The sequence below is a fragment of the Diabrotica virgifera genome, chromosome 10 (assembly GCF_917563875.1).
Source record: "Diabrotica virgifera virgifera chromosome 10, PGI_DIABVI_V3a".
Classification (NCBI taxonomy): domain Eukaryota; kingdom Metazoa; phylum Arthropoda; class Insecta; order Coleoptera; family Chrysomelidae; genus Diabrotica; species Diabrotica virgifera.
In genome coordinates this window covers 26,570,412-26,594,655 of record NC_065452.1, presented here as the reverse complement: position 1 = coordinate 26,594,655, position 24,244 = coordinate 26,570,412, and the positions used below count along the sequence as shown (strand labels likewise).

General features: G+C 33.8%; 1 protein-coding gene across 1 annotated transcript in view; it reads right to left on the bottom strand.

Moving 5' to 3' along the window:
• The window catches only part of LOC114342251 (protein jagunal), a 45,245-nt gene that overhangs the window by 15,551 nt on the left and 5,450 nt on the right, over positions 1 to 24,244 (bottom strand). Inside the window, exon 3 of the mRNA XM_050663339.1 lies at positions 2,435 to 2,659. Coding sequence (XP_050519296.1) covers positions 2,435 to 2,659 — 225 coding nt within the window. The remainder of the gene's footprint in view (positions 1 to 2,434; positions 2,660 to 24,244) is intronic.

Here is a 24,244-nt window from a genome sequence, read left to right as displayed (position 1 = left end):
TTGGTTCTTTTAAGGTTAACTTTTCTTTTAAGAAATGTTGCTTAATATTTATATAATATATATATATATATATATATATATATATATATATATATATATATATATATATATATATATATATATATATATAAAACAAATGAAATAGAGAATGTGGAAAAATCCCCTTACGAATAACTCACACATCCACTATGTGGATCTTTTGATCACTGAGTGTGTTTCAAAGATCTACATCTTTTGTTTTTTCATATATATATATATATATATATATATATATATATATATATATATATATATATATATATATAGGGTGAGGCAGATAACTGGCCTATTAGAAATATCTCGAGAACTAAAGGCAACAGAATCATGAAAATTGGAATAAATCGGTTTTTAAGGATGATCTATTAAATGAAAATATTTTCATCTCTTTGCAACTTCCGGTTATACCGGAAGTTGCTTATAACTTCGTTTTTTTAAATGGGACACCCTGTATATTTTTACATTTTTGGATTCTCTTCGATGTCTTCTTTCTTAAAATATGATGTTTTGTAATATTACACAGGGTATTTTAAAAGATAATTACGTTTTTTTATTAATTTCGTAGCAATATTCACACCCTGTAGAATTGTAGTAGTTTGACATCTAAAACTCTACTTACGTTCAAATGATTTTTAATATACTCTACTATTGTTAAGAATCATTAGTATAGCTAAATTTTTAATTTTATTATACAGGGTTGGTCGAAACTCGGAATGAGTATTTTCTGAGTTTTCTTAAATGGAACACCCTGTATTTTTGTATTGTAGTGAAATGGTATTTTATAGTACTTTTTAATTTCTTAAGCATTCCCTATACCTAACTGCTTTGATTTGTGAGTTATTGGTGATTCAATCTAAACATTAATTGCAACAAAAAATACGTAAAATTTTATTAGGTTGGCCGTGAAAATACTCAATCCCAAATAATTTTTCAGAAATAAATACATATTAATCCAGACTGGTCCTTAAAATTACTAATAATGGTTTAGCTATCAAAATACCTACGTAGTTAAGATTGTTAGTGCGATTAACAATTAAGCACAAATTAAAGCAGTTAGGTATAGGGAATGCTTAAGAAATAAAAAATTACCATAAAATATCATTTCATTACAATACTAAAATACAGGGTGTTCCATTTAAGAAAAGTCAGAAAATACTCGTTCCGAGTTTCGACCAACCCTCTATACTAAAATTAAAAATTTAGCTATACTAATGATTCTTAACAATAGTAGAGTATATTAAAAATCATTTGAACGTAAGTAGAGTTTTAGATGTCAAACTACTACAATTCTACAGGGTGTTAATTTTGCTACGAAATTAATAAAAAAACGTAATTATCTTTTAAAATACCCTGTATAATATTACAAAACCTCATCTTTTAAGAAAGAAGACATCGAAGAGAATCCAAAAATGTAAAAATATACAGGGTGTCCCATTAAAAAAACGAAGTTATAAGCAACTTCCGGTATAACCGGAAGTTGCAAAATATTTTCATTTAATAGATCATCGTTCAAAACCCCTTTATTCCAATTTTCATGATTCTGTTGCCTTTAGTTCTCGAGATATTTCTAATAGGCCCTTTATTTGCCTCACCCTGTATATATATATATATATATATATATATATATATATATATATATAATTGCTTATAGGAACTATGGAAACGAACGAAACAAACCAGTATAATAACAACAATCAGACAGAAGAAATGAGAGGAAGATCCTAGTAACATCACAAGACAAGTACTCGAATATCAACCTGAGGGGACAAGGAAGAGGGGACGACCAGATAATAGTTGGAAGAAAACAGTAACCAGAGAACACAACAGAATCGGCTTAAGTTGGGGGAAAGTGAAAAACAAAGCAAGAAACAGAGGTGAATGGAAGGAACTGGTACGCAGATTAACCAGAGAATAAACACAAGAAGACGCGCTGAGCTGACCACCAGCCGTCTTACACTATCGGCCAAGAAACGCAGATGCTCCCAATACTCCACTAGGAGTGATGGTCCAAGAGAGAGAGATTTTAATTCGTGCTAAAATATGTATTGCTGCAGTTATGTTGTTTTCTAAATTCTTAGAGCATATTTCATATTTTTTGTTTTCTGGATTCCTTGTTTTTACAGCTCGGAAAGAGAATTACTAATGTTATTAATTCAAGTCAGAGACCGGATGGAGTGAGGAGAAGAGGCAGGCCCAGAGCACGATTAAAGGACCAGGTTGAAGACGACTTGTGAGTGTTAAGGAGTGTGAAATTGGAAAACCAAGGCGAAGGATAAGAAGGAATGGAAACTGATTATGGGACAGGCCAAGACCCAACATGAGTTTTAGAGCCAATGATGATGATTATTTCGTCAGTGAAGTTTAAACTATCTATTTTACTCTATAAAAATTGACATACCTGCCACCATTCAATGTTTTCTAGATCTTCTTCAACTTCATGCTTGAGGTAGGTCCAAACGTCGAAGAAATAATAAACTCCAGCATAACAGATAGGAACCAATGCAAATAAGAGAACGCCAAGCCTGTAGTACCTCATTAAAGATACTCTGTTCTTTTTTATTGCTTCTAATCCTAAAAATGATAGTGGAAAACTGATGCACCAAATATATTCCCACCATAATGGCTAAAAGTAAAGGTTTCTATAAGTCTCTTGTAAATTAAATCTAAAATACTAATCAATTAATTTTATACATATGTTTTATACATGTTACGGTGCATAGAAAGCTTAGTATTAATAGTAAATACTTTGAATGTTTTATGGATAGACAGTATAATTTTTTGCAAGTATACAGGTTGTAACAAAAAAAGTAGGTCATATTATATTAAATCACATATTCTGGAACCAAAAATAGTTGGATTGAACCTAACTTACCTTAGTACAAATGTGCAAATAAAAAAAGTTACAGGCCTTTGAAGTTACAAAATGAAAATCGGTGAATGTTTGCAAGGCTATATTATTATCATGTATAGGTACTAAATATACTTATAAATAATCATAAACATTTCAATATTCATTTGAGTAGTTTATTTTGCCGCATACTGAATATTAGGGTGGTTCGAAAAAAACTTTTTTTCTTATTTCAGATCGCTATAGTGATATTTTTTTAATAATTTGTCTTTCGGTCGCGCAATGCCATCGAAGTTAGCAAAAATTGTGAAAAACCTCAATTTTTCATATTTTTTTTTAAACAGGCCAGATGGTTTTAACTACGTTCCTATACCATGAATTAACTACTAAAAGTATGTAAAATCAATATAAATGCACTTATTATACATTTGTTTCATATCTTCCGGTCGCGCAACATAATACAAAATGAGTAAAATTAGTAGTTTTTGCAAAATTTCAAAGTTTGACTGTTTAGTACAATTTAATCATACGACTTTTAGAGATGCTATAGTTTAATTCAATTACAATAATATATTTAAAATCCAAGCCTATAAGATACATTTTGATATTCAAGTGGAATTCGGTCGCGCAGCTTCTTCAAAAACAGCAGACTACCGAGAGGCGAGGCGAAAGTGACGAATGCCAGCGAAGCTCGCGTAGCCACAAATAGAGATACATGTGGGAAGACCTCTACAATGGAGTATTTGTCTTCTCCATTACAACGAACTGCCATTCAGCCACCTTTTCCAACACTTAGATGGAAATACAACAGGCACTATAGGATATCCGGACCGATTGGAAAGGCCCTACCTGATTGTGAAAGACTACCAGTTGTTGTTGATTTTAATCGTTGGTATCGCTGAGCGGTGCAGTAATGTGGTTCTAATATAGCCGTCTCTGGAACTGTGTCCACACACGTTACTTGAAGCTTCGGTCACTAGCTTAACGCATCTTTCTACTGCCTGTGTATGGCATGGCAAAGTATCTATACTCATAACAGGCTTGAAGTCATTGCTCGCATACTGTTTTATCTCTTCATTGGTCAATGTTCTTAGCCGTAGAGGGGAGTCAGTGTACTGGTGTTCCATTTGATAATTTCGTAATACTATTTAGCTTCAAAGTTTAAGTTTGGTGGTTTAAAGATTCTGATAGAGTCACTTTCAGATATTGCTTGCTTTTCCTTCATAATACGCCTAAAGCCCAGCTCTCGGATATGGTTTCTGTCATCAATTACCATAGCCAAAATAAATTTTCGGGATGGGCAAAGTAAGCATTCCGTTGTAAAACGGGATCAACAACTTGAAGAAGCTCTTCTGGTAAGTACCTTGAAGATTCAATGATTTTGTAATCATGACTAGGCCCATCTGTGAATTTGTGGTTTATTTTTGTGGCAAATCACAGGCATATTATAACATTTGAGAATGAATGTGACAATCTCTCTCAGATTTTCAGAGGGGTTGGACACACTGATGTAGAAACGCAAAACTCGGTTTGCAGTAGTAAGTCATCTTGAATGTGACGTTGGGCTAGGATCACGTACCCACTACAAAGCCTTCTGAACAATGTTCTGACTTGATGACTTCTGATATCTCAAGCAAGTACAATTATTGGTGCTTGCTAAGAATACGCTTGTCAACTTTTGAAATCTCACAATCAATAGGATTAAAAGCAATAAGTGGTAGTCTTTCACAATCAGGTAGGGCCTTTCCAATTGGTCCGGAATATCCTATTGGGCCTGTTGTATTTTCATCTAAGTGTTGGAAAAGGTGGTGGAATGTCAGTTCGTTGTAATGGAGAAGAGAAATACTTCATTGTAGATTGTAGAGGTAATCCCACATGTATCTTTATTTGTGGCAGCGCGCGCTTCGCTGGCATTCGTCACTTTCGCCTCGCCTCTCGGTAGTCTGCTGTTTTTAACGAAGCTGCGCGACCGAATTCCACTTGAATATCAAAATTTATCTTATATGCTTGGATTTTAAATATATTATTGTAATTGAATTAAACTATACCATCTCTAAAAGTCGTATGATTAAATTGTACCAAACAGTCAAACTTTGAAATTTTGCAAAAACTACCAATTTTACTCATTTTGTATTATGTTGCGCGACCGGAAGATATGAAACAAATGTATAATAAGTGCATTTATATTGATTTTACATACTTTTAGTAGTTAATTCATGGTGTAGGAACGCAATTAAAATCATCTGGCCCGTTAAAAAAATATACGAAAAATTAAGGTTTTTCAAAATTTTTGCTAACTTCGATGGCATTGCGCGACCGGCAGAAAAATTAATAAAAAAAAATAATAATTAGTGCTTTTTTCAAGTCTATACCAATGGCAACTTTTGCGCACTATAGCGATCTGAAATAAAAAAAAAAGTTTTTTTCGAACCACCCTACTGAATATGCCTTTAAGATGCTCAACTGGGACAATAAAGGGACCACAATAGATGGAGAAAAATTAAATCATCTTAGTTTTGCAGATGACATAGTCCTTATAACTGATGACCTAGGAGAAGTAAAGGAAATGCTAAATAAGTTAGACGCTATCTGCTGGAAAATAGGCCTGAAAATAAACTTTTCTAAAAGTAAATGTATGACTAATCTGGTTCCTAGCGGACAGCTGATTATACGTGAACATGAAGTAGAACTAGTGGAAACGTACATTTACTTGGGTCATGAAATTAGAATTGGCAGAGATAACCAAACATGCGAAATAAAAAAAAGATTAACCCTTGCTTGGGCAGCCTACGGAGCTCTGAGAGACATATTTAGGAGCAGTATACCGATCGGTTCGAAAAGACAAGTGTTTGATCAATGTGTGCTGCCGGTAATGACATATGGAGCAGAGACACTGACTCTAACCAAGGCAACAGGTTGCTCAAAGGCGTATGGAAAGATCCATGCTGGGTGTAACCCTACGGGATAAAATAAGAAATGAAGATCTCAGACAAAGAACCGGTATCGCAGATGTTGTAGAACGTATCACCAGGCTCAAATGGAACTGGGTATGGCACGTCGCCAGGCTGAAAGACTCAAGATGGACACGAAAGCTGATGGAATGGAGACCGAAGGAAGATAGTAGAGGAAGGCCGCCTACGCCATGGACAGATGATATCAGGCGGATTAGTATTGGTTGGATGATGATGATGATGATGATGTATGTGGTAGATTTTACAAATGTTCAAAATATCTCGATACAAACTGGCTCATTGAAAAAGCATTAAGAGGCAAGAAAGTTTTAAAAACATTGTGTTTAACTCATGATACTATAATAATAATTTAACTGAAACGTACACAAATATTCGAGGGGTTTAAGGGAACAAAACCGCCATAAATTGTTTATGCTCACTCTAATTTTTTTACAGATGTTCTTGCCGTAAGAATACCTCATGTCCATTTTCAATAAAAATCTCTAATAGTTTTCAATATATTAGAAAAAATCGATTTTCATTTTGTAACTTCAAAGGGCTGTAACTTTTTTTATGTGCATATTTGTACTAGAGTAAGTTAGGTTCAATCAAACTATTTTTGGTCCCAGAATGTGATTTAATTTATGACCTGCCTTTTTATTACACCCTGTATAATATTAATCATTGCTCGGCTGCTGACACTATTAAAAACTATAGGTCAGATGCACTTGCATATTTATTTGGCGACTACAATTTACCACAGGCTTCTTGGGCTAACTCAAATGAGGGGAGCTTGATCATTGACTACCCATAAAACTATACAGGAAAGCTACTTACTATGCTAATGCTTCTTTTACCTTAACCTGAGGAAATAAAAAAATAATCAACAAAAAATCAACATGAAGTATTCTTGGATCTCATTTTCTACAGTATTGAAAATTATCAAAATGTCAGTTTGCGAGGCATTTGACGATCTGCTTCCCAATAACTTTCATCATGTGGCAATTATTTGTGATCTTAGTTGTAACGGTAATGTTACATTTATTTGTGATCTTACTTGTAATGGTAATGTTACAACAATTAAATTACAGTACTACATATTTTGACTATTGTAATGCAAATTTTGGAGGTTTAATCAATTATTTTTTTTAGTTGACTGGAATACTGGTTTTGATGACTCAAACATTAATATCTCAGCAAATAATTTCTATGAAATAGTCTCTAATGCAATATCATAAATGTATGTTCATATCATGTGTATGTTTCGAAAAAAAAAAACATAAACCTTCAAAATTTCCACGTCGGTTTTCTCCAGAATCAAAAACACTTTTTTTATTTCAAAAAAAGTCTACTTATGCTAGATTCAAACATACTCAGTCAGCAGCTGATTATACCTTATTTTCAGATCTTAGAACACAGTGCCTCCGACGCCCCTGAGGGGCATAAGGAGTTTCGAGAAAGAAGAAGAAGAAGAACACAGTGCAAACTATTAACAGATCAATACTAGAGATCTTATGTCTCCAACATTTAAGAATCTATTAACTCAGATTCAAAACAACTTTGGAATCATGTAAACCACTTGAATAAAAGCCATGGAATTCCAAATGTTTTGCATTTTAATGACTTCAGCTGGAACAAGTGAAGTTAATTTAAGTAACTTAAATTTTAAAGTAAAAGGTTGTGTTGATATTCTATTTATTCAATTTTCACTTTCTGAAGTCTGTAAATGGTCTCAAAGATAAACTGAGTTATGGTTCTGATAATATTCTTACATAGGTACTTCTTAAAAAGGTGTGTACAGTAGGGTACATCTAAAAAATAAAAGTTGGAAATGTTATATCTAATAGCGTGAAAAAGTTGCTAGTGTTATTTTTCTTAGTATTTTTAATTTTTGTTTCTAAGCGAATTTTCAGCCCCCAACGACCTTGAATTTTATTAAATATCTGATTTTCACGGAAATTTCAATTTATATTATTTGGAATAAAATATGTGCAAACTCGATCTAAGATCAATTAAAGAAAACTTAAAATGTTGTTAATTATGAATTTAAAAGATATTTAAAGTTTTATTTGTTTTCCAGTCTCCCCAACCCCTTTGAAATGTCCCACTTCGCGAGTCCGTGCGTGTAATTTTCACTTATGTTTGGTGCGATGCCTTACTTTGTTATTATTGTTGTTTGTAAAGTAAAGATTTTTAAAATAGATACCAGGACCATGGGGAATAAAATCAAGATGTGCTGTGGACCGTCCCATTTTTGGGCAACCACCAAATACCAAATCTCTTCAAAAATATCTTCAAGGTTAAACGATATGAATGGAATGTCAACAAAAGAGTTGGGTGTAAAATAGAAGTTATTCAAATTAACATTATCGTTAGAGTAGTTGTTTGCAAAGTAATTTGCAAACAATGTGGTGATAGACTTACCACCTAAACCTTCTTCGTTGTCAAAAGTCATAAAATCTGGTATACCAACAGGGCCGGATTTAAGGGAGGGCAGGCTGGGCAGCTGCCCGGGGCCCCCCATTCCGGGGGCCCCCACAAAATCCCAAACATAAAAAAGTCAGCACATTATTCACATAAAATAATTTTTGTTTTATGCAAACATAATTATGTATATCAAAAATAATTTCTTATTTATCGTTATATTGAGTTGGCACTACGCCACTGAGTATAACATTGATCAAAACATTGCTTACTCCACATTTACAAAGTTTGAACTTAAATTTGAGCCAAACTTGCCTCCTACGCCTACAATAATTTATTTGTTTCTAAATCATATTCTACATCATACATATTTTTTAAATACTCTTTTTGCATGGATTGCAAAATACTCAGAACATAATCAAGTGGAATTCAGTCTTTTTTGTTGAGTCATAATTTGGTTATGAGTTTGACCTTAAATTATCCCGTTGACAAAAATTGTGGCATAAGCAAATCTGAAAATCTGGCACTAAACCACTCATTTGTTTTGTGACTTTGTGCTTCTTGCAGAAAGAATAATAATTGTCAGCTGTAATACTATTTACGATAATCTAGTAAAACAGCAATATTATTACTCACCACTCACCTGTTTGTATTATTTCGTACTCTTAACCCTGTTGAGAAAGGTAAGTTTTTACTTTATTTTTGTGATAGAAGTTTCCTATCTAGTATTTGGAGGGTTGGCGACTTTTAAAATATAAAAATTTAAATAAAGTCATGCTACTCATACAAATATGGTCAGGCCAGGCCGGAAAATATTTAAGTTGTACATTGGATTGTTAACTGTTAAATAATTGGGATATAAGCTTAAATTCTAATTTCTAAAATCATTCAAAAGGTGCGTATTAAATAAAATTGTGTTGTGTGCTCTCATTGTTACTGGTACCTATAATAGTCCATTGACTCACGGTTTTTTCTGAAGATTTTAAAAAACCGCTTGAATTGACATGAAATTTGGCATACACATAAATAATAACATGTCAAAGAAGAAAAGTGAATTTTGCCGATTTGTGCTTTTGCCCTGGAGGTGAGTTTCACCCCTACTCGGGGGTGAAAAAATAAGTTCAAAGTTCAAGTCCGGAAATGGATAAACTGACGAATTCTAAGCAACTTTTGGTCTATAGCATTTTTTCACTAAGTTAATACTTATGTAGTGTTATTATTTTAGTTATTCATCATCATCAGTAGCTCGACAATCATTTTCGGTCCTGGCTTGTTCTAGGATTTTCTGCCATTCTGTTTTGTTCCTTGCTTTGTTTTTTCAGTTGGTAATCTTAAGTGTTTTCAGATCTTGTTCCACTTGTTCCATGTATCTAAGTTTGGGTCTTCCCTTTGACCTTCTCCCTACTGGTGTTTGCCTCATTATGTGTTTTGGTGTTTCAGTCTTCAACATCCGCGCAACATGGTCCATCCAGTGCAGACGTCTGATCTTTATGGATGTTATGACGTCGGGTTGGTTGTATGCTGCGTAAGGGGGTTGTTTCTCTGGTATCCGTTTGATGCAGTATAATTCCATCATATAGTGGATCTTTGTTTTTTTAAGTTTTCTTTGAAGAAGTCTGTTATTATTTCAGTTATTTGCAGTAAATTTGCGAGTAAATATGTTCATTTTTCAACAAAAAAAAAACACGTTTTTAGACGGTTTTTTGCAAATGACTAAAAAAGTAAGTATTTTATCGAAAAAACATTCTTATCAAAAATATAAGTGTAGCTTATGAATAAGTGAAAAACATGGTGTATGTATGAATTCTAGAGAGCAAGTACAGCCTTGCTGTCTCTAACTGCAGTGGAGAGTGATCATTCTCAAAACTAAAGTTAGGTAATTAAAAATCGCCTTCGGTCTATGATGGGCCAAGAGCGTTTCATCTCTCTATAATGAGCATTAAACACGATGCCTTAAAGGAACTAAATAGATATGTCAGACATAATTAAGGAATTTTCAATTCAAAAATCTTAAAAATACCCAGACTTTAACCATACATTTTACAATATTTATTTTTAATATTTTACGGTAACAAGTTACACCTCTTGTATTTTTTATTATTTATAAATATATTTATAAATGTAGATCAACATTTTTTTTTTATTTTTAAAAGGGAAAACTCTATACTTGGCTGTATACCATAGTTATAACAACAATTTTTTAATGGTAGGAGGTAGGGTCCCCCACCAATTCTGCCCAGGGGCCCCCACACCAATTCTGCCCAGGGGCCCCACTGCCTTAAATCCGGCTCTGTATACCAATATTTTTGTTAACTGAATCAAAGTAAGACCAAAATTGTTGCGGATTATTTAATACAGATGAGTTGATGTTATTAATATAATTCATGTAGCAGGTTTGAGAAATAGTTTTGCAAAGGACCCCGCAGAAACCTCATGGGAAATGGCTCTCTGTCAAATGCTCTGAAACTTTGGGTTCTGGTAGTCCTTGATGTGTAGAACAAAAGACTCAATGGGCGCATAGCTCCAAAAAATCATGTTTTTAAGATATAAGCCTCTGAAGTTATAGGTACAGTGAGGACGTTTGAGTTGGAATAAATTCATTTTCTCGAGAATGGGCGACTCTGGAGATAAATTACAAATCAGGTCGATTTTTATTTTTAAATTATAATTTTTTGGAATATATATCATACTAGTGACGTCATCCATCTGGGCGCGATGGCGCAATCGATGATTTTTTTTTAAATAAGAATAGGGGTCGTGTGATAGCTCATTTGAAAGGTTATTCAATTTTCTAATCAATAATATAAACATTAACATAATTATTTATACAGGGTGCCCAAATTTTTTTTTAATTAAATTAATTGAGATAAAAAGAAGAATATATATATAATTTATTTAATTCGAAATACATTTTACTGTTGTCCGTACACAGGAAAAAATGTTTATTTGATAAATAAATATTGTTTTTCGCTAAAATTCAATATTAAAGCTGCCACCCACCTGCCTCTTAGCAGTTTGAACATTTAATTTAAGCGAAAAGCAATGTTTATTTTTCAAATTAACATTTTTTCTGTTTTCTGGCAGCAGTAAAATGTATTTCGAATTAAATAAATTATATACATTCTTCTTTTTGTCTCAATTAATTTAATTCAAAAAAAAATTTGGGCACCCTGTATAAATAATTATGTTACTGTCTATCTTAGTGAATAGAGAATTAAATAACCTTTCAAATGAGCTATCACACGACCCCTTTCGCTTAAATTAAATGTTTAAACTGCTAAAAGGCAGATGGATGGCAGCTTTAATATTGAATTTAAGCGAAAAACAATATCTATTTATCCAATAAACATTTTTTTCTGATTTCGGACAACAGTAAAATGTATTTCGATTTAAATAAATTAATATACATTCTTCTTTTTATCTCAATTAATTTAATTAAAAAAATTTTTTTGGGCACCTTGTATAAATAATATTAATGTTTATATTATTGAATAGAGAATTTAATAACCTTTGAAACGAGCTATCACACGACCCCTATTCTTATTTTAAAAATTCAATTGCGTCATCACGCCCCCAGATGGATGACGTCACTAGTATGATATACAGCGTGTCTACTTAAGTTGGAAACATGGGAAACTTTTTTATTATTAATTTTACGAAAAAAAGTTATTCTTTATAAAAAGTTCTGCATGCCCCAAAACCTAAGATTAAATAATCAAATATCAAATTTTCTCAATATTATACGAGGTATGTCAAAAAATATGAATTTCGGTCAAGGGTAAAGTACCTTTATTTCTCTCAATATCGAAAATTCTTATGATAAAAAGTTGTTTGGAATTAAAAACTAAGCTCAAATATGCAATTACATGCTTCTAATTGAAAAAAAAAATTTTCTCAAATTTATGGATACCCAACATTGTTTTTAATTATTACAAATATGATAACTCGTTTATTATTCATTTTACGAAAAAAAGTTATTCTTCATAAAAAGCTTTGCATGGTCTAAAACCTAAGACACAACCATGATATATCAACTTTTATTAATTTTATACGAGGTGTGTCAAAAAATATGAAATTTGCTCAAGATTATAGTACCTTTATATTTCACAATATTTCAATTAGAAGGATGTAATTGCATATTGAAACATAGTTTTTAATTCTAAACAACTTTTTTAATAACCGTTTTCAATATTGTGAAAAATAAAGGTACTTTACTCTTGAGTGAAATTCATATTTTTTGACATACCTCGTATAAAATTAATAAAATGTGATATCTGATGGTTGCATCTTCGGTCTTAGGACATACAGAGCTTTTTATAAAGAATACCTTTTTTTCCGTAAAAGTAATAATAAAAGAGTTATCGTATGTGTAATAAATAAAAACGAAGTTAGTATCAATAAATTTGAGAAAAATTTGGAAAATATCTTTTTCCAATTAGAAGCATATAATTGCATATTTGATCTTAGTTTTTATTTCCAAACAACTTTTCATAATAAGAATTTTCGATATTGAGAGAAATAAAGGTACTTTACTCTTGAACGAAGTTCATATTTTTTGACATACCTCGTATAATATTGACAAAATTTGATATCTGATGATTGAATCTTAGGTTTTAGAGCATGCAGAACTTTTTATAAAGAATAACTTTTTTTCGTAAACTGAATAACAAAAAAGTTTCCCATATGTTTCCAACTTAAGTAGACCAAAGTATATGCCAAAAAATTATAATTTAAAAATAAAAATCGACCTGATTTGTAATTTATCTCCAGAGTTGCCCATTCTCGAGAAAATGAATTTATTCCAACTCAAACGTCCTCACTGTACCTATAACTTCAGAGGCTTATATCTTAAAACCATGATTTTTTGGAGCTAAAGTTTCAGAGCATTTGACAGAGAGCCATTTCCCATAAGGTTTCTGCGGGGTCCTTTGTCTTAAATTAGAGAATTCTAGATAGTCGCTGTAACTAGAAGTTTGTTTATATTTTAAGTGTGCTCTCTTTTTCTGCCATGTGAGTTGTTTTAATTCACCTGTAAACCATACTGGATATGTAGATATCTGTCTACGTTTTAACGGAACAAACAAATAAATTGCAGTATTCAGTAAGTACTTGATAAAAATTATGCACCGAGCTATTGATGTCATTGCTGTTTAGTATAACATTCCAATCTATAGGGGATAGGTAATTATTTAGAGCCGTATAACCTGCGTTCTTAAAATCAAAGTAGTATTCTGCATAACACAGAGGCTTAATATTGTTCAAAAAAGATAGCCTACCCTCAATAGCCACATGATGATAATTATTTGGCAGCAGTAGATCATTTGCTCTTTCAAATGCTCTCTCAAAGGACAATCAGTAAAACATAAATCTAAATATAGATTCTGATCGTTAGGAATAGTGTTAACCTGAATCAAATCCAAAAATGCATACATTTCACAAAGAGTAACAGCTGGGTAGTCAGTTGGACAATTCACATTTAACACTTTGTCATCAATGGTGCTCCATGAGGCTGATGGAATATTATAATCACCAAACAAAAGAAGTTTTGCATCCGGATGGAGTGCAGCGATATCAGTCACACATTGGGCATGTTCAGAATATAAATATATCAGCCGAAGTACATGTAGGAAAATAAGTTGCACCAATTAAAAAGGGATTTTTAAAGGAGCCATGACCGATTAGGACGAAAACATGTTCAATTGTGTTAAGGGCTTTTACTATTAGGGTGCTATTAGGATGCCACCTCCTCTAGACTTTAAACTCGTGTTCGAGTTTCTGTCGGATCGACAGATACAGTAATTACACCAGTTCAATTCGGCTTCACTAAAATCAGAACTTAACCAAGTCTCAACGAGAATTATAACGTCGTAGTCACTGAGAAGAATGTTATGTTTTAATTCGATTAATCTAGTTCGTATCCCACCAACATTCTGATAATAAAACTTAAGATCGTTAATAACATTATTCTTGTACACTAGTTTTTTGAATTCACAATTTTAGGCACCCCTTTAACATATTTGATAGTAATGTCAACTTCCCCCCTATTAAGTCTATCAGTTAACTCGGATCTTAGAATGGAAAGCTGTGAACGTTGTTGAATAGTCAAATCAGATCTTACCTGCACTTTGTTATGAATAGTGGAATGAAGTTTATGCTTATTTTTTAAAATATTAGTAACATCAGCATCAGAATCCAAAATTATTTTAATAGATCTAGGTCCAAGGGCGGATCCAGGACCGATTTTCGGGAGGGGCCATAAACTTTTTTTTTAGGGTGAGGGGGTACCGGGGGCTGGGGGTAATTTTTAAAAATTTAGGGTTACAATGGTGAGTTTTAAGGCACTTTTCACACACTTTTAATTGATATAAAGTCATTCAAAACTTATTGTTAATTAAGTATTATTAAAGTCAGTACCAATTCCTACACATTTCTTCAGATCCAAGTGCAGTTATTTTAACAAGTTTAATACTATTTTTCCCAATGCTTCTCCTGTCAGGGCTTGTTCTTCCCCTCTTTCTTGATTTTCACTAATTATTTTTATGTTCTCACAAGCGTCAATGAACTTGACCAATCTTTACGAATGTTGTTATTGTATATGTATCTGAAATTTAGAGAAAGCTGTTTCACGTAAGATACGTCGGTCGTTTCGTCAAATATGACACAGTAATAATGTGCACTTTGAACCTGATTCATTATTTGTTCAATTATTTCTTCGCTTCAACATGTTATTAATCAATTTTGACTGGTGATACTAATGTACGTTGCTCGGAAAGATACTGTGGATAAGAATCTTATCTCCTGATGTGATTTTAAACCTTCACAATTCCCCTTATTACTAGATCCAGCATCTTTGTCCAGAAGCAGAAGGCTATAGATAGACTCTACTGTTAGTCGTAATCTTTCTCTATTTTCTTGTGTCTGTTTAGACTTCTGAGAGTCTATCTGGTTAATGACTGACTTTTGCGGGATGCGATAACTTTGTAGAAAATCTAGCTCAACCTGAAGGCACTCAATGTGGTCTGATTGATGTTTTTTCATGGGTTGTATCGCTCCATCGTTGCCCATTACTTTGGCGAAAGATGTTAAACGTTTCGTGACGAGGCTTTGGGCTGTCATCTCCTTTATTATGACCATAGTGCGAAAGTACCAATCAACTCCTTTGTTCTAAATACTGGTGACCCAAGTAACACTTCATTTATTTTGTATTCTTTGTGTGTACAGAGCATAGAAATTGATACGAATTTGATGGCTACCAAGGTCGTTCTAACCATTGGCACTTTGTAAAGTTATCAACATTTTGATTTACACAACATCCTATGTCATTCTTGAAGCTTACTGCTTTTGTTCAATTCTAGTCCAGAAGATATATTTATCCCCTGTTTTGTACATATATATGTTTTTGAAACTGAAAACATTTGAACTGTAAATATGTAAATTTATATTTTTTTATTCTCGGCCCGTGGAAGGCGAGTAGTTGCGACGCCTTCGCCTTCAGCAGCTGTATATCACCTCCCAACTTCCTTGCGGCTACCCCAACCCCCAAATTCAACCTCACCCACCCCGGAGTTTCTGACCGGTGGCCGGCGGAGGGGCCCTACGCATTGGGCGGGGGGCCCCTCCGTTGGGCTCCGATCACAAACCTCTTTTTTTCGAGGACATTCTTGACATACCCACCGTGAGTAGCTGCCATGTCTTACCCCCATCTAAGTACCTTTCCCACCGCACATTCTTTCCAAATTCCGCGTAACAGGGAAGGCAGCAGTTACGCGGAAATTCCAAGCAGCCTGTGAATACAGACTGCTACTGCGTCCGGAGGCAACCGTGATAAAAAGCCTAGAGGAGTAAACCTCGATAAAAAATCCGCAACCACACGGTGTTCAGCGATCCGTGCCAAAGTGGCGAATGGCCTAGCGTTAGATGGTCACAAACGGAGCCCTTGGGGAACCGGGCGAAACCCCATTGTATATGGCCTTACTGCTGCATGCGGGGCTCTGCAGTAGTGTACGAATATTCCCTAGCTACTCGTGGAACTTAAATGGAAAGGAATAACATTCAAGTCATAAATATAAACGGTGACTCGGACGGTGTACAAAATCCGAGTCAATCAGACATAAGTAGTGGCGGCAGGAAGAGAGTGGACTCTCTCCCAACCGAGATACCAGACATAAGTAGACGGAGGAATAGGATAAACTCTCTTTCAAGCCTGGTACCTGTTAACAAAGTTTAACAAGATGGAGACCAGACCATATATAAAAGGAAAGAAAGTTGTGAGTATTTCACTATTATGGAAGGACTAAATAGGTATGAAAAGCTTGTGAGTGAGTTAAACAAGCTCATAAACGATGTACCAAATACTCATAAAGGTATTAAAGAAGTGGCAATTCAGCTGAAGAAAACAAGTACTACCTTTAAAAAGTACCTCGTTGTCAACTGGCTAAGTAAACACCGATACGAGCCAGTAGAAAAGATGACAATGGAGAAACGCAAACAGACGCGTGGCATGGGGGCCCAAAACAGTTCATTACAAATATTGACCGAGTAAAGACTGTTGGTGACTGGGAGAAGATCGCATCCCAGGAGTGGGACGAAAAATTATTTAAGCGTAGGTACTAAGGTGATAATCGGAGACCCGGTAAAAACATCGAGTGAAGTGACAAAGGTGGTCTTTGTGGAGCCGAATGATGAGGCAATGAATTTCAGTGTCCAACGTCTCTACAGAGATAGATACCCTGAATTAACCGAACTAAATGACCAATACGAAGTACTGGAGCGAAGGGTTAGGCTAATCAGTAAAGGCACAACTGTGACAAACCGAATCATTAAGACTAAAATTAGCGGACAGAATGTGGAACTATGGGAGAAGATCTGTAGGGTGAAAGAAGATCACCCGGAAACAATGGAGAAGGTTGCTTTGCACCGTGTAAGCAGCCTATCTGTGAGAGCTTAGAAAGATGTGTGAGATCATTTTCCGTGACACAAACATAGACGTTTTGATCCATACAACGGCCCAAAAAAGAGAAAGACCAACCTACGGTATGATAGCCACCAAAAAAGATGGTGATTATAAAGACATATTAAAATCTGTTAAGACAGCTGTGAGAAGTACGGATGCCTCCGATGTAGTCCGCTCTCTTAGGAGTACCAAGGACGGCAAACTTCTAATTACACTGGACAAAGATAGAGCAGCCTTGCAAAAGATCAAGACTGCTATAGGGGCCCAGGATGGAGGAATGAGGGCTGTCCAGCTTGGTGACGAAAACAAAACAGTAACCCTGCACATCCGTGGATGGCACTTGATGCTACCACAGATGAAATAAAGAATGCTTTTGAGGAACAATTCGGTAAGTGAGAGGAATTTTACAAGATAGGAGACCTCCGCCCCCTTAAGGGACAGACCCAGGCCACGACGGTAGTAGTACCGGTACCAGTGGCAAACGTTATGGCAGACAAAGGTTACCTTAGAGTTGGCATCGTAAGATGTCAAATAGAAAAAAGACTCAAGGTAATTAGGTGTAGCAAGTGTTGGGGATACACCCACAGCACAAATGTTTGTAAAGGACCAGACCGAAGCGGCACGTGTTACCGGTGTGGAAAAACCGGGTACAATATAAAGGAGTGCAATGATGTCGAATGGTGTGTTCTATGTAACTCACAGCACAGGACGGGTAGCATGGACTGTCCAGAATTCAAAACCGCCCTAAAAAGGGCAAGAAAGAGCGAACAACAAGGGCATAGTTACCTAATCCCTTTGCTTCTCCTTCAGTTGAACCTGAGAAAAAAGATATAGCCCTCGCCGAGGAATCGCATACTCTGAAACCCTCGCAAAATACAGAAACTGCGCGTGACTCACTTCTAAACGAGTTTGACCAGGCCTGCGACGTATCTACAGTGCGACAGGTCGAGGTACCTATTGAAGAAGTCGAGGTTTTCGAAGACCCTCTTATGATGGAGTTTTCGAAAACCTGCGACGAAATACAAATGACACTCAGCGAGGCTTGAACACCTGAAGCTGCAAGTGAGAAGGTGGACCAACTGTCGCCGAATAGTGTCCAGAAAATTATCCTTGGATAATTATAATAACAGACACCATCACCCATCTAAGTGACATAATAACTTACTGGTAGATATTAAAAATGGCTTCGATAGGGACAAAGAGACTAAAAATATTACAAGTCAACGCCGGAAGAGCAAAGGTAACACACGACTTAAGACTTAATTCACGCGAAAGCCTTGGAGATAGAAGCAGATCTCTTGATTGTCCCAGAACCTAATAAGAGAATAGCTACGAATAAAGGTTGGATATAATGATACATAATAACATCGACGTAGCGATAAAAATACTAAATAGAAAGGTGTGCATCAATAAAATAGTAAGAAAAGAGGGGTATGTAACAATAAAAATTAAAATTAAACAAAGTTCAATATAGTAGCTTAAGTTATTAAATAGTGATCAAAATCTCTCAACTGATTTCTTAAATGTTGCTTTAGATATTCCAAATAACTCTAAACTATTGCTGTGCTCATTGGCAGTTCGTAAAATTCTTGTAATGGGTTCATTTTGACCATAATTTGTAGTGTGGAATGGAATGTTGAAAATCTCAGTGTTACGAGTTCTTCTAGTATTAACATTAGAACTTATTAAACTTAGTAACTCTGGATCTTGAACATATCCATTTATAATCTTAAAAAGGAAACATAAATCCGCTTGACACCTTCTATGATGTAGTGGTGAGATATTTAGTATTGACAGTATATCATCATATGTGTATTGTTGTCTAATAAAAATAAAACCAATCTTGTAAGCACATACCCTCAAGAATTTATTCTGAACTCTCTCGATACTGTAGATGTCACTATTATATGAAGGAGACCAAATGAGAGAACCATACTCCAAAACTGATCGAACTAAACTAAAGTATAACATTTTTAAAGTTTGTACTGAAAACTGATTACAGTTTCTTAGAATAAATCCCAACATTTTTAAAGCTTTAGCTGAAGTTTCGTTTTTTAAAAGTTAATTTAGAATCACAATTTATACCTAAATCCTTAATATTATGACGTGCCTCTAACGGTACATTTTTTATACAATAATCATAATTTACAAACTCTCTTGATCTTCCAAAAGTAATTTTAAAACATTTTTTTATATTTAAGTATAGCATGTTTACCTCACACCAACTAGCTAAGCTTTTAATATCATTCTGTAACAAAGAGGCGTCAACTAGGTTATTTACTATTCGAAATATTTTAAGGTCATCAGCAAACATTAGAAATTTACTACTTTTAATCACTGAGGATATATCATTAACAAATATATTAAATAAGAGAGGCCAAATATGAGACCCCTGAGAAACTCCTGAGGGTACAGATACTCGGGGAGATAAACAATTTCCATATTTAACATACTGACATCTACCAGATATATAACTAGCGTTACCAGGTGTCCCGATTTGCGCGGGACGTCCCGATTTTAAGGGGTCTGGGGACGCGTACCGATTTGTACCTGATCGGGACACTAGATGTCCCGATTTTCACCCACGAAAACCAATTTCAGGAGGACTTACAGTGAATTTTATAACTATGTTATAAAAACAAGGCACTCCTAAAAGCGGCAAAATTGAAGGAAAAATATAATTTTAATAAAAAAGAAATAATTTACTTAATCTACGATTTTTTTTGTAATTTCGTCTGATTATTATTATGTAAGATTAAATACAGATTATAGAAACACCTTGTAGTCCAGTAAATAAACGGGAAATACGGCGATAATACCGTGTATTTTTCAGGATCAACTCAGAATTGTATGAAAATTTGGACGGCTTGTGCCGTTGGTTGCTTTTACTCGGGGGATGGCAGTCACCCCTAGTAGGGGTGAAAAACCGCGCGTTTAAAATAAGTCCGGAGATGGATAAATTGATAATTCTAAGCAATTTTAGTTCGATAGAATTTTAACTTGTTAATACTTTTCGAGTTATTTACGATTGAAAATGTTTATTTTTCGACAAAAAAATCACGTTTTCAGACGATTTTCACAAATAACTCAAAAATTAAGTATTTGATCGAAAAAAATATTCTTAGCAAAAATGTAGCATAATATAAAAAAAAACGAAAAAAATTGTGAAATCGTAAAGACTATAGACCCAGCAAAAGCAAAGTTGTGGCTCATGAAAAATACGTTGTTATTCGTCAAATTCCAAATCAAATGTTTCAACGTGAAATAACCAAGAAATAAAGCACTTTTCGGGAAAAACCAATTAAAACTTTTTTTAATAAAGCTTTAGATATTATGTTTTAAACAAGTTTCTAGCATCAAAACTAAGCGAGTTTGCCCAAAATCAAGTTGACTCCTTTTTTTGATAAAAAAAATCGTGAAAATCTCCCCCTGCTTAGCACCCCAAATGAAATTAATCGTTACCGCTTTACAAACAATTTACTTTACTTATGTATTTTTTACATGATTGAAAGGGCCTGAACGAGTCAATAATCACGAGTGTATGCAAAATATGGACAGCCATATTTTAACCAATTTTTGTCTTACAGAAAAACAAAATGAATCTATCAGATTTATAAAAAACCTACCTACTTTTTACTGCTTGAGGTTTTTAGTATCCCTAATACTTTTATTTTCCAATATTTTAGGAAAATTTTTTTTAATATAAAACCAATTCTGTTTGAAACTAAGCACTCCCAACCGGTAAAACTTACAGATCGTATTGGGACCGTGCAAGTTCGGCAAAGCGACCTCTATTTCTACGCTCTGTACTTGTATTCGCACTTTTAATTATATTGGCCAATTATATTAGTCCTGGGCCCAGAGCACGCCAAATAGAATTCTATTTTTCTGACGTCACAAAATAGAATTACATAATGGGAGAATCGACGGTTGCTAGGCAACGTGACGTCACTCAAATAGAATTCTATTTGGCGTGCTCCCGCACCTGGTTGCTGGATAATTGTCAAGCCCATAGTCCAAAAAAATAATAAGAAGAAAAAATAATATGCAGGGTTATGTTATGCAAACGTAAACAATTGTATGTAAAAGTAAATAAAATTAGTTATTAAAATGCAGTACTGCAAGCAAAATACAATTAATTAAATTTACCTTTATATAATAATTGCATATCTTATCAATATTGTGGAGCAATATATAATTTTTCTGCTTCAATGACAGAAGGTATGAAATATACGTCAATTTGACAATTTCAATTGACAATATGAATTATTTAAGATAGTTGCAATATTTCTCCGCGACTCGCGCACGGTCGTTTCTTGTTTCCCTTCCAAGTACTTGCACACCGCGAATAAACAATACACATAATATAAAGTAAAGGGTAAAGCGGTAACGATTAACTTTATTTACGGTGCTAAATAGGGGTGATTTTCCCGATTTTTTTTTACCAAAAAAAAGGGTCTAACTTTATTTTGAGCGTAACTCTCTTCGTTTTAATGCTAGAGGCTTTTATATAAAATAAAATGAAAAATTTTTTAAACACTTTAAAAAAATTTTAATAGTGTTTGCTCGAAAAGTTCTTAATTTTTTGGTTATTTCAAGTTGAAAAATTCGATTTGGAATTTGACGAATAAGAACGTATTTTTGATGAGCTATAACTTTGCTTTTACTGGTTTTATAGGCTTTCTGAACATACAATTTTTTTTGCTTTTTTAAAAGCTACATTTTCACTAAGAATAATTATTTCGATAAAATTACTCGAAAAGTATTGACTTAGATTAAAAATTATATAGAACAAAAGTTTTTTTATAGTTAGTCAGTTGATCCATTTTGGGACTTTAAAAGCGTTTTTTTAACCCCGAAAAGGGGTAACTGTAACTGCCACCCCCCAAGTAAAAGCAACCAATGGTACAAGTTCAACTTTGAAGTAGACAGTAAGTAGAACCAAAAACCAGATTTTCATGCAATTAGGAGTTGACTGAAAATTACACTCCAAAACGGTCACTTACTGGGCTATTGTTGTTTATTTGTCCCGATCTACAACCCTAAATCCCGATATGTTTTTGCTTATGTACCGATTAAAAACAAATCGGACCTGGCAACACTATATATAACTACCTATCCACTCAATTATTTTACCTCCAAATCCATAGCCTTTTAATTTAGCAATAAGCAGATCATGGTTAACTCTATCGAAGGCTTTAGAGAAGTCTGTGTAGATAGCGTCAACCTGACCCTTCTGTTCAAGTGAATTAGCAATGAAATTAGTATACAATATTAAGTTCGTGCATGTAGACTTACCTTTAGAAAAGCCATGTTGTCTAACATCAATTTTATCTTTACAATTCAATGTCAAAAAGTTACTTACAAGGCACTCAAAAAGTTTGGGTAATACAGATTGGTTACAAACCGCTCGATAATTTTCAACATCATTTTTATTACCAGACTTAAAAATTGGTGTTAAATAACTAGTTTTCCAAAAATCAGGAAAGATGCCAGTACTCAATGAGGAATTAAATAAGTAGCAGATAGGTTTTACGAGAGTAAAAATGCAATGCTTGAGAACATAAGCTGGCAAATAATCTGGTCCAAGCGATAATTTCCAAGGAATCTTTAAAACACTATCAATTATGTCTGAGAGCTCAATGCTCAATACTATAATTATTCACATTTACACTCTGCTGATAGTTAAAAATTGGGATCTGATTAACTTTAGTATTAAAATATGTAGTTGAGAAAAACTTACTAAATAAATTAACTACGTCTTGAGCATTATCACCTGTACTATCACCGTAGAACATATTAGATGGCAGATTATAACTTTTACGTTTATTATTGATATACTTCCAAAAATGTCGAGGATTAGATAGAATTCCATTCTCAATATTATTCAAATAGTTACTATAACATTGAGAGGAGACTTGTTTACATTCATTTCTCAACTGAGAAAATCTTAAATAATCATCCCTTCTACCAAATAATTTAATCTGCTTATGTATTTTCTTTTTTAAATATATCAACTTCCTTAATTTACCATTAAACCAAATCGGAAACGAACTTGTTTTAAATTTTTTGATCGGAACAAATAAGTCAAAACCTGTATACATAAAATCATAAAATACTGCTATAAGCTGTAATTCACATCATCTGATAAAAGTAAGTCCCAATTAATACTTGCAAAGTAATCATTTAATCCGACATAATTTGCATTTTTAAAATCATAATAAAATTCCTCGTAGTTCAGTTGATAATGCTTTTCAAAACCAGTTAGTTCTACAATTATAGGCGAATGATGGATACTATTATCAAATAGCGAATCAAGTGGAATAACTACATCAACATTGTTTAAATTTGTAAATACTAAATCTAGAAAGACATTACGACTGTTAGGTAAAGTGTTTATTTGAAACATGTTAAAATAACCAAAAGAATTGGCCAAATACACAGCAGGAGAGTCATCAGGACATTCAACATTTAATCCAAAGTTGTCATTACTCCAGGAAGCATTTGGTAAATTATAATCACCACACAGTACCAAGTTTCCACACTTCTCCATAACATATTCAACTGAACTGCAATGTAACATGTATACATTTAGGTCGGATGCAGGAGAAATTTGTTCTACTTCACTATCAGGGATTATCACTTTCTGCGCACTTATGTCATTTTTAACAGCAATCAACACACCTCCACCCCTAGTTTTTCCTGTAGAAGCAGGATTGCGATAATTTCAAAACACATTATAACCAATAAGTCCTAATTCTGCATCGCTATAATCACAAGTTAACCAAGTTTCCACCAAAATGATTATATGATAATTACATTGAGCTATGGCAATTTCCAGAGACTTTAGTTTAGTTCTTAATCCACCAACATTTTGATAATAAATTAATAAAGGAGGTGAGCTTATATGTTTCGTTGTGTCTAGTTTTTTTTGTGTGGAATTATCATTTTTGCAAATTTCAGGTATACCTTTAACACAAATAAATCTTTCTCACCTTGTTCTTGGCGTTTTTGAGGTCATCATTAACTTTA